The sequence below is a fragment of the Cryphonectria parasitica genome, assembly GCF_011745365.1.
Source record: "Cryphonectria parasitica EP155 unplaced genomic scaffold M406scaffold_1, whole genome shotgun sequence".
NCBI lineage: Eukaryota > Fungi > Ascomycota > Sordariomycetes > Diaporthales > Cryphonectriaceae > Cryphonectria > Cryphonectria parasitica.
This window is the reverse complement of record NW_024468909.1, coordinates 5,940,175-5,953,997: the sequence shown is the minus strand read 5'-3', so window position 1 is coordinate 5,953,997 and position 13,823 is coordinate 5,940,175. Positions and strand designations below refer to the sequence as shown.

The 13,823-nt window shown below is 55.8% G+C and overlaps 4 protein-coding genes across 4 annotated transcripts; 3 read left to right on the top strand and 1 right to left on the bottom strand.

Annotated features, from left to right (window-relative positions):
- The first annotated feature begins 4,206 nt into the window (after positions 1 to 4,206).
- Positions 4,207 to 5,187, top strand: M406DRAFT_354669 (uncharacterized protein). The gene is made up of 3 exons (XM_040922967.1): positions 4,207 to 4,507; positions 4,599 to 4,981; positions 5,049 to 5,187. Exons 1-3 carry the CDS (start codon positions 4,481 to 4,483, stop codon positions 5,110 to 5,112), a joined length of 474 nt encoding a protein of 157 aa, XP_040781972.1. The 5' UTR covers positions 4,207 to 4,480; the 3' UTR covers positions 5,113 to 5,187.
- Positions 5,188 to 7,494: 2,307 nt separating this feature from the next.
- M406DRAFT_243174 (uncharacterized protein) lies at positions 7,495 to 7,836 on the top strand (the record flags this gene model as incomplete). Its single annotated transcript, XM_040916200.1, has 1 exon — positions 7,495 to 7,836. A coding segment is annotated over one exon (342 nt), but the record flags the coding sequence as incomplete, so codon positions are not given.
- A 561-nt stretch (positions 7,837 to 8,397) lies between these two features.
- On the bottom strand, positions 8,398 to 8,810 carry M406DRAFT_54153 (uncharacterized protein; the record flags this gene model as incomplete). The annotated part of the gene is made up of 1 exon (XM_040924534.1): positions 8,398 to 8,810. A coding segment is annotated over exon 1 (226 nt), but the record flags the coding sequence as incomplete, so codon positions are not given.
- Positions 8,811 to 9,886: 1,076 nt separating this feature from the next.
- Positions 9,887 to 11,234, top strand: M406DRAFT_245751 (Hus1-like protein; the record flags this gene model as incomplete). Its single annotated transcript, XM_040916353.1, has 3 exons — positions 9,887 to 10,035; positions 10,169 to 11,117; positions 11,208 to 11,234. The coding sequence occupies 3 exons, from the start codon at positions 9,887 to 9,889 to the stop codon at positions 11,232 to 11,234; spliced, it is 1,125 nt and encodes a 374-aa protein (XP_040781969.1).
- Between the last annotated feature and the right edge of the window lie 2,589 nt (positions 11,235 to 13,823).

Genomic DNA, 13,823 nt, shown 5'->3' with positions numbered 1-13,823 from the left:
CGGGTCTCGAGCTCATTCCGCTGGGCTTCCTTGGCCCGGATGGTCTGGAGATTTTCGAGCTCGGACTTGAGGTTTTCAGCCTGTCTTTTCTGGGCGTCAATAAACCTGGCCTGCTCGTCCAGCTGCTTCTGCAGCTTCGCCACGAGCCCGTCAGCACCGAGCTCCAGCTGCGCCTTGACCTCGTCCCTCTCGGCCATCGCGGCTTCTGCTATCTGCCGGGCCTCCAGAGCCTCATCAAGGGCCTGCCGAGCCTCAGAGTCCGTGTGCAGCTTGTCCAGGAGACTCTGGACCGTGAAGTTGAGGCTCTGTTTTAGGTCCATGTCCGGCAGCCGCCGGTCCATGGCGACATAGCTCAGCATCGAGTCCACAAGCTGGAACATCCTCAGCCTCTCCTCTCCATCATTGTCCCTGATGAGGAGCAGATGCTGCAGCGCAGAAACGAAGTAGTCGTTCGTCTTCGTGCCTTGCAAGCGCATCTGGATAGCATCCACGATCTGGACAGGATCGGTGAGGTCCTTAACTTCGGCTTCTATGCTGTCCTTGATGCTGCTGTTCTCCCGCTCGAGCATGTCCTCGTAGTCGATGGCCTCGTTGGTGCGGAATCGCTCGATCTGCTTGTCTATGAGGTCGTACTGGAACGACTCCATCTTGCTCAGGATGCGCTTGATGCCGCAGGCTCCAAACTGGGCGCGGATGTGCATCCGCAGCTGGAGGTCCTTCTCCGGCGCGTCGATAATCATGTTGATGAGGATGAGCGTCGCGACGGCATATTCCATCAGCAGGTTCTCCATGCCCACACCACCACTGCGAACCTCCTCGCTGGCGCCGACCAAGCTACCCATCTTGCCTCGGCCGTCGACAGTCACCTCCACAAGCCGCATCCAGGCGTCAAACCGGCCATTTTCGTTGTGCTGGTTCTTGACATTGTCCATTGCCTGGATGACTTTGACATGGCCATCGCCGTCGCCCCAATGACACAAGAAGGTCAAGACCTCGCTGACCAGCTTCCGGGTGCTTAACCTCGGCGAGATGAGGGATGTCGCCAATGCTATAATAACCTGTTGGTGAGCCAGAGCATCGTCTGCGCCGAACTTGTTATTCATGAGCGCCTTCAGACACTTCACGATATCGTACTCCCGGTCGAGGCTCTTAGCATCGCCGTGGTGCGCTTTTGCACCGTCTGGTGCTGCCGGCCCGGCTGCTTGCTTTCGGTTCAGTTTTAAAAGAAGAGTCGTCAGGGCGACCTGGCCTTGACATTCGATAAAACGCCTCACCCACCCGATCTGCTGCGTCCGCAGGTTGACCTCCAGACTTCCTAGGCCCTTGGTATCAAGACTGTTGTCCATGACCTTCCTAACGTACCATTCGGGACTGCCCTCCTCCGCAGCGGACGCTGCGATGTCGAAAGTCTGATAGGAGCCCGGCTTCGTCGAAATTCTCCTCTTCTGCTCGCCCTGCCACTCGGTGAGTCTGTCCTGGTAGATCAGGGTCCATTTCTTCGCGGAGGGGTAGGCCAGCATCTGACGCTGGGCCTGCTCCGGGAGGTTGTGCCAGCCGCGCTTTTGCATCAGCTGGAGGAACATCTGGTCGATCAGCTTGTCGTCGGGCTTAGGGAAGTTGAAAGCATCGTTGGGACTGGTCGGCGAGAGGCCTCCTGGAAACTTGGTCAGGCGCTGGGATTCCCGAGTGGAAATGTGAGAGGAGTAGCTACTCTGGGAAGAGGCGCTGGGCAGTGCTGGTCTGGATGAGCGACTGGATAGGTTGGAAAGGTCATAGGATCCGCCATTACCTGAAAGCATGCTAGATTGGTCTGCTGAGCTTCTTCCTATCGATGGCGCGTAGGCACTATATTTTGAATTATGAGAATCGGTATACCCGCTATCCCTGGCGGGACCCCATTGCTGGAGCTGCGTCGAGCGGCCGGTCGTTGCCATGGTCATGTTGGACAGATGTCTCCCGGGCGGCGGCCGGGGCCCCGAGAGATGCTGGCCATAGCCCTGTAGGGAGGACGGATCAAAAGTAGGATACTGGTGGAAGTCCGCAGTGGCCTTGTTCAACTGGTGTGGAAGGGGTTCCCTCCGGACCGGCGTCTGGTCCCCCTTTGGTAGATATTCGATGGGTACTGGGGAGCGTCGGCCATTCGACGTACTATCATAAGGTATGGTCGAAAAGACACCGGCCATCTCGTTGATGCCGCCTCCTTCAGGCGACGTCGGTTGGTCCAGGGATATGACGGACGAGTCGCGGTTGTGCCGAGAGGAGCGTGAGATGATACTGGCAGCATCCTGTTGCTGGCCTGTGCCCAGGTGCCTGCCCTCATCGCTGGTGTGCCTCTTGTCCTTGTGCTTGCCTCTAGAGAAAAGGGAGGCCATGTTGCGATTGGGCGGGACGACGACGGCGGCCGCCCTCGTGACAGTCGCCTATTTCGTGTGCCTATGATGTCGATAAATATGAGTGGTTGGATGGTTCTTGTCTTCTTTTGTTGGACTCGAAGGAATCGGCTGGCCGCGCGTGTGTATAAATTCGAGGACGGAGGGGGCAGAGGGGACTCGAAGTCGAAGGCCACCAGGTCAGCGATTTCCGCAGGGGCGGATGGGGTCGTCGTCAGGTGTCGAAGGTGTTCTGGGTCTCAATGCCGATCGCATTGTAGCCCTACAATCCGCAGTCGGGTTGCAGGTGGTGATTACGACGGCGAGGGTGGATCTGGATCAATGGGTGAATGCGCGCAGCGAGGTCTGCGAGCGCATGGTCCAGACGTCGTCTAGCATGTGGCAGTGGTCCAATCCTACTGCTGCCCGAACAGAAAACACCCCTTTGCCCTCTGCTGTCGTGGTGAAATGTGTTTGTTGTATCGAGAGGATCTGACAAGGAGAAAACCCAGATGAGGGATGGTGGTGGAGGCAGTTGTCAGATCGCATCGAAAGTTTGAGGTGAGGTCTAGGATTGCGGCAACGGGCATGGGACTATGGAGAGAGAGGATGCAGGGGGTGGATTCAACCTTCGAGGAAGCGAGGCGTCAATAGCGTAGCGACGGGCGTTGTGGAGAGAGGGCTGATGGTTCTCGAGCAGGGAGGGTGCGGGTGGCCCGTGTTGCAGCCCGACCTCTCACACCTCTGAAGAGCCCTGCAGCCTGCAAGCCCTACCGCTAGAGGCCGCTATGCTTAGCAATGTAGCCATACTTGCCATGCTAGTCAACCAACCAAGGGTCCCCAATCCCCAGTCTCCAACTGGACAAGAACTCAGGGGCACGTATGCAAGCGCAGGGACAGAACCATCTTCCCTCTAAGGGGAATAGGGCCTGCTTCCATTCTCGTGTGCTTGCACATGGCTGGCTGTTGGTTCCAGGAGAGGGGGGGGGGCCGCCCTGAAGGTCCAGTGCTAAATTTTTCTATCATTTGACTTATCATCCATCATTCGTCATACATACTCCTAAGTACCTCGGTCTATTCGCAATCCTATCCAGATGCAATTTACCCGTCTGCTACATGGACGGTTCTTTTGGTGCCCTCAGAACTATGCGACGCATATGATTCGAGTCATGAAGAAGGGGGGTTCCCACGAGGCAGTACCAATAAATCGACAATGCAACCAGCGGTTGATATTGCGCAATGAAACGGGCAAGGTTTCAAAGAAGAGCCCACCCCCAGACGAGCCGTAGTAAGAAACTACGGAAAACATCAGACAAAAGTATCTGTATGATGGTTTGGCTCCTTCACCAGACGAGGAGGAACAAAAAATCACATCTCAAGCATTGCCTGATTCGAGGTCCTGTATTCTCGATCCCGCTGCGCCAACCTGGTCATTACTTATTATACCTCAGTATATACTGTGTAGACAAGCACACACGTTGAGCGCACGCCCTCTTCTTTTCCTGTTTTTCTTCTTCTTTTGTGTCGCTCGTATTTTGATTTATCCTATACTTGTTCTATCTCCGACGAGCTTACCCTAATAAACCTTCCCATGGCCCCACCGATCCCGCTTGTCAGGGTCTTCGGAACGTGGCCAAGACCGTACTTGAGTAGTGCCGTAGTACTGCCTCTAGAACAGGAGTCCATTCCCAAACCCTAACCCTCTTATTTTGTTCTCGACCCCCTGCTTTGCGGGTTCGGATCGTAGTGTAGCTTTTGCCCCGATCTTGCTGACGACAAGTGCCCCGTTTGTTTGAAGCGTCGTGTTCCTCTTGCGAACCTTCCTCGTTCTGGTCTCGAGAGGTCTTCGTAGGCACGATAAGAGGAACGTCTGCCATACGTGCACACACACACATCTCCTATTCTTGTCATGCATGCGTGTGACACGGGCTGAACGAGAGGGCACAGGTCATACCTGACTGCTGCCACTCTGGAACCGAATCCTCCTTTTCCTCTGCAACACTCGATCCGGAGCCGCCGACCCGACCACCTCTGCCAGAACTCGCCTCTCGAGATCACACCCCTGATAGTCTTTTCGCATATCTCCAGATAGATTAATTCTTCTGAAAAAGATGGGCTCGACAGTCTCTACAGCAAAGGCAAGACAACCCCCCCCCCTTCCACCATTCCCCAGCGGGGCTCTCTCATACAACGCTCAAGAGTGCTGACCGCCGTTCTTGGCCTCACTAGACCCTCATCGTCCCGGCGATAACAGCCCTGCTTGTCTTCCTCCTCGCGACCTATATCCTCCTGCCCCTCTGGCAGCGCTATCGGTCCAGCCGGTACGGCGCGTATCTGCCGCTCGAGTCCATCTCCTCGGGGACGATATCGCTGCGGTACCGAGTACAAAACGCCATCACGCGGTGGATCGTGCCCTCGACATGGCGCGAGAGGATACAGGACCGGCTGGTGGTAGCTGTTGGCACGGGGTCGGACAACGGATACAACTCTGACGAGGGCGAGGAGCTGGACGAGGTGCCCGAGGACGAAGACATGCGCGCACGGCTGGAGAGGGAGGCAAGGCGGAGCAGGAGTAGCGGGCGGCCGGATCTGGAGAGGAGACTAAGCAGAGAGTAAGTCCTTACTGAACCAGTCGAGGGGGTCTCGTGTGAAGCAGCTACTAACGATATATCTACACAGCTTAGAAGAGGGCTTCAGGGATGACAGCGATGATGAGGCGGAATCTCCGGCCCGAACGAGGTAGACGTTTCTTTGGACACTTCTGGTAGTGCTGGTTTTAGGTTGGACAGACTATAATACAAAACAAAACTTGATTGTACATAATCATCGACGGCGTTAGGCTGTTCGCTACGGCTCACTCCACCACTGGTAGGTCTCGGTTCCTGGCTGTTATTGATGTGAATAATATCTATGAAACAAATGTTCAGTGAATACGTACGACTCCCAGGGTACAATTTTAACACCTTCCCACAAAAGCAGTACATGTCATGCAATACAGAACTCAGACTAAAGTCAGCCGTATTCAAATAAATAAATGTTGAGATTTAAGCACAACTTGTCTATACATATTATGCACAGAATTGATGGTGATAATAGGAGAGGGAATAAGAAGATTTATTTCATGAGTACGTACTGCCTGGGTGGGGAGGTGTTAAAATTATACCCTGAGAGCTGTACGCACTGCTTCTTCAGTCAGGTCTACTGACGATCGATGGCAGGACCATCGAGTCCATAGAGGAGGTCAGATGCCAGACTATTCATACGATGAGACCGTCTCAGTAGCTTTCGTGATAAGTCTGGCCTCACCCGCTTGTTGTTACTTATCTACGACGTAGAGACAGGTCATGCACAGCAATTTTAGCTCCTGGGCACAGAACGGGTCTGCAGGTCAGTCAGGTGGTGGAGGACACGCAACATGGAAGAGTACCTAAACAAGTGGGGGCTGCTTAAACTGGGGCGGGAAGACGAGGGTGAAACAAAAGCGGAAAGCAGCTGGGGATTTCCTATTTTTATAGAGATAATACGAAGCCAGCCTCTTGTCGAGATCCATAATTCAATGCGAGTGTGACGGTGATGGTTAAGAGCAGACAAGAAGGTCACGACCAAAGGAGAAGCTGAGCTGATCTGCTCCCAGAATTATGCAATACTACATATTGAGTACCTAATTATGTACTGTAGACAATACTCCACAGGCTCCCAGCCTCTTGCTGCAACAGTTTTCCGTTTCGGGCAAGAGCCGACTTACACCACGTTGCCTTGCTGCATACCAGCCCCTTGCCCTGCACTGATACCAGCACTGGGAACCTTGTTGGGCCCAATTAGCCGCCAGCCAGCCTTGCCTCCTCCACCCTTGCCGCCTATCCCGGTTGCGTACTATGTAGACCTCCCCCTCCCTCCCGCAGTGCACTACTACTACCACGGTAGTCATTAGTATACTGCATGCTGAGAACTATGACATACTGCAGCTGCCTGCCACTTGAGACTCGATGCTGTCTGCCTGCTTTAGGCTTACGTCTTCATGATATGGGAAAGAATGCATCTGAGACCAGACTGGCTCTTGTTGTGAATTTTTGTGAATTTTACTTTTTAGTCCTAATGTTTCGAGTGGAACTGCACAGATGCATTCTTGACAGAAGAGAGGGGGGGGGGGAGCAAAGCGAGAGAAGCACGTACTATAGCAGTACTTTGGACGGTAGTAGCAAGGGCCAGCCCCAGCTTATCGAGGGGGTACCACGCCACATGCTGCTACCACTCACTGATTTTGCCAACACCTCAACACCTTTTACACCTCACACATCTCATCCCAACCTGACCTAACTGTAGCTAAACCCACCGCGGCTGACCCTCTTGGCTTACTCTTTTTGTGTTTTTTATCTCTTCTTTTCCTTTTCCTGTCGTTTGCGAGCCTGCTCTTCCACCCACCCATCCCCACCCCCAACCCCTCCTCCTCCTCCTCCCCCCCCCCTCCCCGCTATCTTTCCAGCTCAGACGGAGCCTTGTTCTTACTTCCTTCCCACCACCTCCTCAGTAGGCCCAGCCCAGTCAGCCCCTCCTCTTGCTACTGCAGAGGCCTTTGGGATTGTGACCACGCCGTTGGTCGTCGATCATTGGCGCCGACACTTTGTCCAGCTGCCTGAGGGGCTCTCAACAAGTTGACTACTACTGCCAGTACCAGTACCTTGTTTTCGTACCTAGGTACCTCTGGGCACAGGCGTGTCACTCACCCACCCACCCAGCTACCCACCGACCACGTTACTTGTCACTCACACTGCCTGCCACCTGGGCGAGAATTTCCAGCTCCTGTCCTTCTGTCATGCCACTTGGTGCCTTGAGCAGCCTCGCCCCTTCCATCTCCGTCTCATCATCTTCCAGTCAAAGAAGAAAGAAGACGCAAGCTCCAGCCTGGTTCTTGTCACCAGCCTCCTGGGCCCCGTCACTCGGAGCTGTTTTGATCCATCCTCTCATCTTCCCTCTAGTCTCGTTCAAAGACACTTCCAACCTCCTTCACTGCATCTTGATTGTCTCGCCCTCGGCCTCGTCGACCATGAAGTCTGTACGGCTGGCCAAGTCCGCCGTCAGGATCTCTATCGTGCGGCACGACGATCATCCCGAGCGCCTCGCCCTCGACCCTACCTGCCCCATCTGTGCCGTCGACGTGGGCACCAGGTCTCCGGAGGGCATCAAGGAGGGCTACGCGGTCACACCCTGCGGGCACGTCTTCGGCAGCGTGTGTATCAAGAGGTACCTCGCCATCACCGACAAGCCCATGTGCCCCGTCTGCCGGGCCGACTTGTTCCACGCCTGCCAGCACCCAGTGCTGCCCTCGCTCTACGACCCCAAGAAGTCCCGACTGAGCCGTGACGAGGCCGCCGCCAAGGCCTTTCCCGACGAGCCCCGATACTCCGACTGCAGCTTCTGCCGGCACCGCAAGATCAAGTACGCGAGGCGCATGCGTAGGCAGGAGGTCCTCGAGGCCGCGGCGAGGAAGGGTGATCGTGGTGGCGGGTCGGGATCATCCGAAGGTGGGGACAGCGACGATAGCGAGAACCAGGGCGGCGGGAGCCCTGGTGGTGGTGGTAGCAGCACCGCCAAGGGGATGAGGTTGGCACTACAAATCCTCCATATCACGGCTGCTCTGGCGAGGCTGACGCTGGATGCTGCTCGTATTAGGAAGATCAAGGTGCCTCGCGAGGACGAAGAGGACAGCGAGAGCGGCGAGCTGTACGAGGACGGAGACCTCGACGGCGGCGGCGACATAATCTCTCCCAGCTCCCCACGGCTGTCGGCCCACCGCAGCAGTATGATCCCCGTCCCCGGTCCCTACGGCCACTGGGATCTCGCGAACAAGGGCCCGGACTGGACATTCCTGGGCTGGTATGACCAGCAGGAGCCAAAGATGAAGACAAGAGCTGAGCACTTCTCATGACGATGATGATCACGCTGCAGGGGGAGGGGGAAGAACGTGGTGGCTGGGAAGGTGAGGTACCCGAGGCCATCAGGATGCTTTGATTAACGACGCTTGAGGGGGGGGGGGCATCATGCCACAACTTGAGAGGTAAGATTGAACAGATGCGCAGGGTTCGACAAATCGGTGGGTGGACATGGACATGGACATGAGGCAGGGAGCATAGGTGTTTTCACACAAGGATTTCTGGGAGCTTCGGAGCAATGTGGCGTATTTATCTTCCTTTACTTCCTCTCCTTTTTCTTTCACGCACTCACTACTACACTGCTGCCCTCTGGGCAGTCTTTCAAGGTCCATCTTGAATCGGGGACTTCCATCGTCGTCGAGCACCTGCTTATTTGCGTCGGTTCTCGGCTGCTGCTAGGTTGGTGGAAGACGGGCAAGGCTGACTGAGCGTGAAGAACAAGTCCAGCGGAGGGACAATAGTATGTCAACTTTAGGCAGGTTGCATCAACAAGATACGTTGGCCATTTCTCAAACTCGTTTCAGCGTAGAACCCATGGCTGCATACTGTCCTGCCATAGCTTGGAAAAGCTTCGAGGTGAAAGCCTATCGCCTGCCTTAAAAGTAGCATTGCTCTCGATTCGTTACGCTACCATTCTAGACTGCCACCCCCGCAGACAAGTGCCAAATACGAATCTGCTGTCGCCCATCGGAACATTCATGAGCCCATGCTGGACGTGCTCATCGTCGTCTGTCGGGCAAAGCTAGTTCTAGTCTTTGGGAGCTCGCTTCTGACTATGCATATGCCCCAGATGTCGATACTGAGCGCTATGTCCCCTGATGACTGAAGTGTTCCAGTTCATGTTTACGGCTGGAGTGAAATTGTGTCTGGGTTCTACAATGTTGTCCAGTACTCAACACGTTGTTTATGTAGTGGTTATCTTCAGCGGTAGGAAATGCTCTGCAGTGAAATGATATGTTTTGAGGACGTGTACGAGTTGTCTTGGGAGTATGAGACTAACATTCTCGCACAAGCAACTATTGTTCCTCTATAGATGCATATCTATAGATGCATATATAAACATGCTGTTTCCTTTGACGTTTCCTCTCATTTTTTTCCCACCCTTCCCCTTCCTCTCCGTAGCATAGCTGTCACCAGATGAAAGTCATGAAAGACACTACTACTATTAGCACCTCCACCACCATGCAGTACAGTACAGTAATACCAGAAGTATGTTGGGTTTAGGGAGTCCGCAATAGGTGGGGTACCGTGCCGTGGAACATAGAAACGGGGGTCCGCTGAAGACCCCGCTGGGCGCAACTGACAGCACCCACCCGATCGCCCTGATCCCTGTGCCGATGACGGCGTGCCCCGCCAACCCGCCCGTCATCTTTCCCTATCGATCGTGACCTTTTTACCCATTAAATCTCGACGCGTGTTCTATGTATGGGACGCGTCGACCTGCTTTCAGACGACGGGGCTATCAATCACCCACCACTATACGGACGCCTTTCAAGTTTTTACTTTTTCTTCTTTTTTGTCTTAGCGAGAGGGTATACTAGGGGTCTCCTCAGCCAACAGTACTTTTCCCCCTCCTTCTTGCCCGAAATGAGATTCAAGACGGAGTTGAAGAACATCCGCACCTTCAACAAGCTGATCGCAGCCCTCAACTCCCTCGAGAAGATCGCCTGGGTCCGTCTCGACGATGAGACAGCCCGTTTCACCGTGATCCCGGAGACGGGGTCGCAAGTCTGGGCGTGAGTTTCTCACGCTGTCGTCGTCATTTTCCGCCTCCTCCTCCTCCTTCTCCTACTCATGCAACCCTTGCAAGGACGGGAGAGGCAGGAAAGAATTGGTCGCTGACTTATATCTGCATCATAACGATTACAGCTCCCTCTCCATGGACTTCATCTTCAACGACTACCACATCCAATCCGCCGAGCCCTCCAACACCATCAACCTCGAGCTGCCCCTCAACCCGCTCCAGCGGGCCCTCAAGTCCGCCATCAACAGCGACCACGCCACCCTGCGCCTGACCAAAAAGGACGGCATCCCCGTGCTCTCCATGACCATTCACACCACACCCGATCAACGCGCCAACGAGCCCCGGTCCGGGATCCCCTTCCACAACCACCGCACGACCGCCGCCCAGCACTCGCACGGCGGCGAGGACGAGCACGACGACGAAGGGGCCGACCCCTTTGGCGAAGTCGACATGGAGGCCCTGGAGCTGACCATGAAGCGCGAGCGCGAGAAGGTCATCACCCAGGACATCCCCGTGCGCGTCCTGCACCCGGACACCGTCGAGACCATCATGCAGCCCAAGGTCCGCGAGCCCGAGGTGCACATCCAGCTGCCGCCGCTGATGCAGCTCAAGGCCATCTCCGACAGGTTCACCAAGCTGGCGACCACCAGTACCACAGCCACAGGTGGCGGCAGCAGCAGCAACCGGGACCGAGGTGGTGGTGGTGGTGGCGGCGGCGGCGGCGGAGGCAGTCCCAAGCTGGAGCTCAGCGCCAACATGCACGGCGGCCTACGCCTGCGCATCGCGACCGAGGCGCTGAACATCGAGAGCGTCTGGCGGAACCTCGACAACCCCCAGCTGGACCCCACCCAGCTGACGGTGCCGATCGAGCAGCACCCCTCGACCGCCTTCCGGCAGGCCGGCCCGGACAAGTGGGCCACGGTCCGGGTCGACGGCAAGGACTGGAGCAGGGTGCTGAGCGTGGGTCGGCTAGAGGGAAGGGTCATTGCTTGTTTCGCTGACGACCACGCCCTGATTTTGTATGCGTACGTCCCGCAGTTTGACGATGCGACTGCCGACGACGCAGTCATCACGGTAAGTCTGCCTGCTGGGCCCGCGATGATACCTGCCTGTCTGTGCCTCTGCTGACTTTATTTCTCTCTCTTCGTTCTCTTCTTTCGACAGTATTATGTTTCGTCTTATAGCGCTTGAGCCTACAGATTCTTACATCGTAGTTTCTCTCGCAAAGGTATACTAGATCTTGGTCGGCGTTCAGGGGATACTTTCAAAGGCATCACATGATGGAATAAGTTCGGCTTGACGGCCGACTAACCCCAACTTGATGTTCACCGCTTTGGTGAAACGGGATGATTTTAATGATACCAGGCGTGTTATGGCTGCGGATAAGCGTTTGGACCATAGTCAAATGCAGGTGATTCATCGCTCGAGAGGTCCAAAAGCGTACAAGTATGTGTTTAGAATTCATTGCAAAACAAGCTGGGACGATTGTCAGAGGCTAGAGTTTCTTTTCATCCCAACTCTGCATGTGGGTGGCGTTGCGGTACGGTTGTCCTGTTGCGTAAGATGCCGGTCTCTCTCTTGCATGGCTGGGGGCAGGACTATGGGGGGAATAGGAGGGGAAGATGAAGAAGAAAAAAGACAGACATTGGTCAGAGAGACAATCGGCTAGATAAATAGCCGTTCAACAAAAGCAACATCAAGTGTCATCCATCTGGCTGCGCAGGTAAAAGCAGGAAATTATAAAGTCGTAGTAGCAATAGTGAGGCATGAGATGTGCGAGACCAGAAGCCCCCCGCCCGTAATGTTCTATCCATACAAAAATTCGACACAAGTTCTATTACATGACCGTCCCTTCTGGTGGTTGGTTCCCATCATTTCCGTCTTTAGCACCGATCAATCCATCCATCAAGTCATTGCTGCAACGTGCTCCTCGGGTAAGAGAAAGAGGAGGAGCTTCTGGCCTGGCCTGCCTGGTCCCATGTGTATGTATAAGTGTGCGTGTTTGATGTATGTAGGTGTGTGTGTGCGTGTGTGTGTTCTCATGTGCCTCCTCCATGTTTCATATATTGATTGACATTGTGCCCCAAGCGCTCGTTGAGGGAAGCACGCTGACGCCGGTTCACTCCTTGCCGAGGGCTTGTCCTCCTCCCAAGTCGTCCCCGGACGACCTCGCCCCGTGCCGACGCAGGGCGCTCCCCTACTTGGCCATGACGTCGACATATCTGCCACCGCCCTTCTTCTTGCCCCTAGCACCCTTTCGCGGCGCCGCAGCCCCGAGCAGGTCGTCGATGCTGCTCGCGTTGCTCATGCTCGTAGCAGGGCGACTGGGCGGTGCCGACGGCGGTCCACCGTTGCTAGCTGTTGATACAGAGCGTACCATAGGCGGCGTCGCGGAACCAGCAGCTGGGCCTGGAAGGGGTGGTGTACCGGCGCCCTCTGATGGCGTAGGCGTAGTTCCGGTACGTGCTGGCGGGGCCGACGCCGCGTGCCCGGGCATTGAGGGTCGCGGTGTTGCGCGTGGGGGCGGGGGCGTCGATGTTCTCGGCCCGCTGTCTTCTGCGCCCGCGGCCTTATTCACCCACCGCTTCTGGTCGGGGTCGTATACGAAGCTGGACTTCTCACCCAGCTTAGCGCGGATCGGCTTGTTGGGCGAACTTTCAAGCGAGTCCTTCTTGGCACCGCCGCCGCCGCCGCCGCCGCCTCCGCCGAACCAGCCACCGAAGCCCCAGCCCTTCTTGGCTTTGGCTGCCTTCTCCTCCTCTGCCCGTTTTGCTGCATGATTGTCAGTATGGACGAGATGATTACTGGGAATTGAGTGGGCATTAGACTTACCATCCTCTTCGGCGGCCTTGCGGAACAACTCCTCATTCTCCCTGTCCTTCTCTGACTTGGATTTCTCAGTCGGCTTCGGAACCATGGACGGGAAATTGTCATCGTCATCGTCCATGAAGCTCTTCTTCTTGGGTTTAGGCTCATCATCGCCTTCTGTATTGTCAAGGTTTGTCTCGAGGGCCGGTTCGTAAGACGGGGGCTCATAGCCGTATGGCTGAAAGGAAGGTGGCTCGAATCCACCGGAGCTTGCTGGCTCCTCAATCGACTGAATCGGCTGGTCTTGCACGTCGTTCAAAACTGGTGGCTCGTAGCCATAGCCGTGCCCGTCGCCAGCGGTGGGCTCGGGCGCAATTGGAGCATAAGGTGAGCCGCCCCTAGGAGCAAGCGACGGTGACTGTTGTGGAAGAGGTGTGTAAGGCGAGAACCCTGGAGTCCTCAGACCAGAGGCGTCTGCAGGAGGGGGAGCCGAATTCGTCGAGCTTGCAGCCGGAGGAGGAGGAGGAGGAGGAGCAGGCTGGTTAGGAGATTGGATAGCCAGTCCCATCGCCGGCTCAGGGTAACCTTGGCTGGGAGTAGCCACGGTGTTGTTGGGCATGTAGTTGCCTGTAGAAGCAGCATACATGTCGGAAGAGGGACGTCGAGGCTCGTAAGGGCTTCGGTTATACTCTCCAGAGGTGCGTTCCATGGGTGAGCGTCCAGACGGAGTGTAAGATGGGTGTGGCTCGTATGGAGCTGCGGCGGTAGAGGCTGCAGCAGGTGCATACCGCGATGCGGTCCTCGTCAAAACGGGAGAGTTGCTGGGCGCCAGGGAGGATCCAAAGCCGTTCGGAGGGGAGCTGAACATCTCCATACCCGTTGCGTTGGATACAGACGGGGGCCGGCTGACGGTGGGAGTGCCGCCCTGGATCTGTGCAAAAGGCCCTGACTCCTCCCCAAACTTCGGAGACC

Excerpts from the sequence above, each read along its gene's own strand:
- M406DRAFT_354669 (XM_040922967.1), top strand. The coding sequence starts at position 4,481 with ATGGGCTCGACAGTCTCTACAGCAAAG. Across the intron at positions 4,508-4,598 it reads CGACAGTCTCTACAGCAAAG|ACCCTCATCGTCCCGGCGAT; the intron begins GCAAGACAACCC and ends TGGCCTCACTAG. Across the intron at positions 4,982-5,048 it reads GAGAGGAGACTAAGCAGAGA|CTTAGAAGAGGGCTTCAGGG; the intron begins GTAAGTCCTTAC and ends ATATCTACACAG.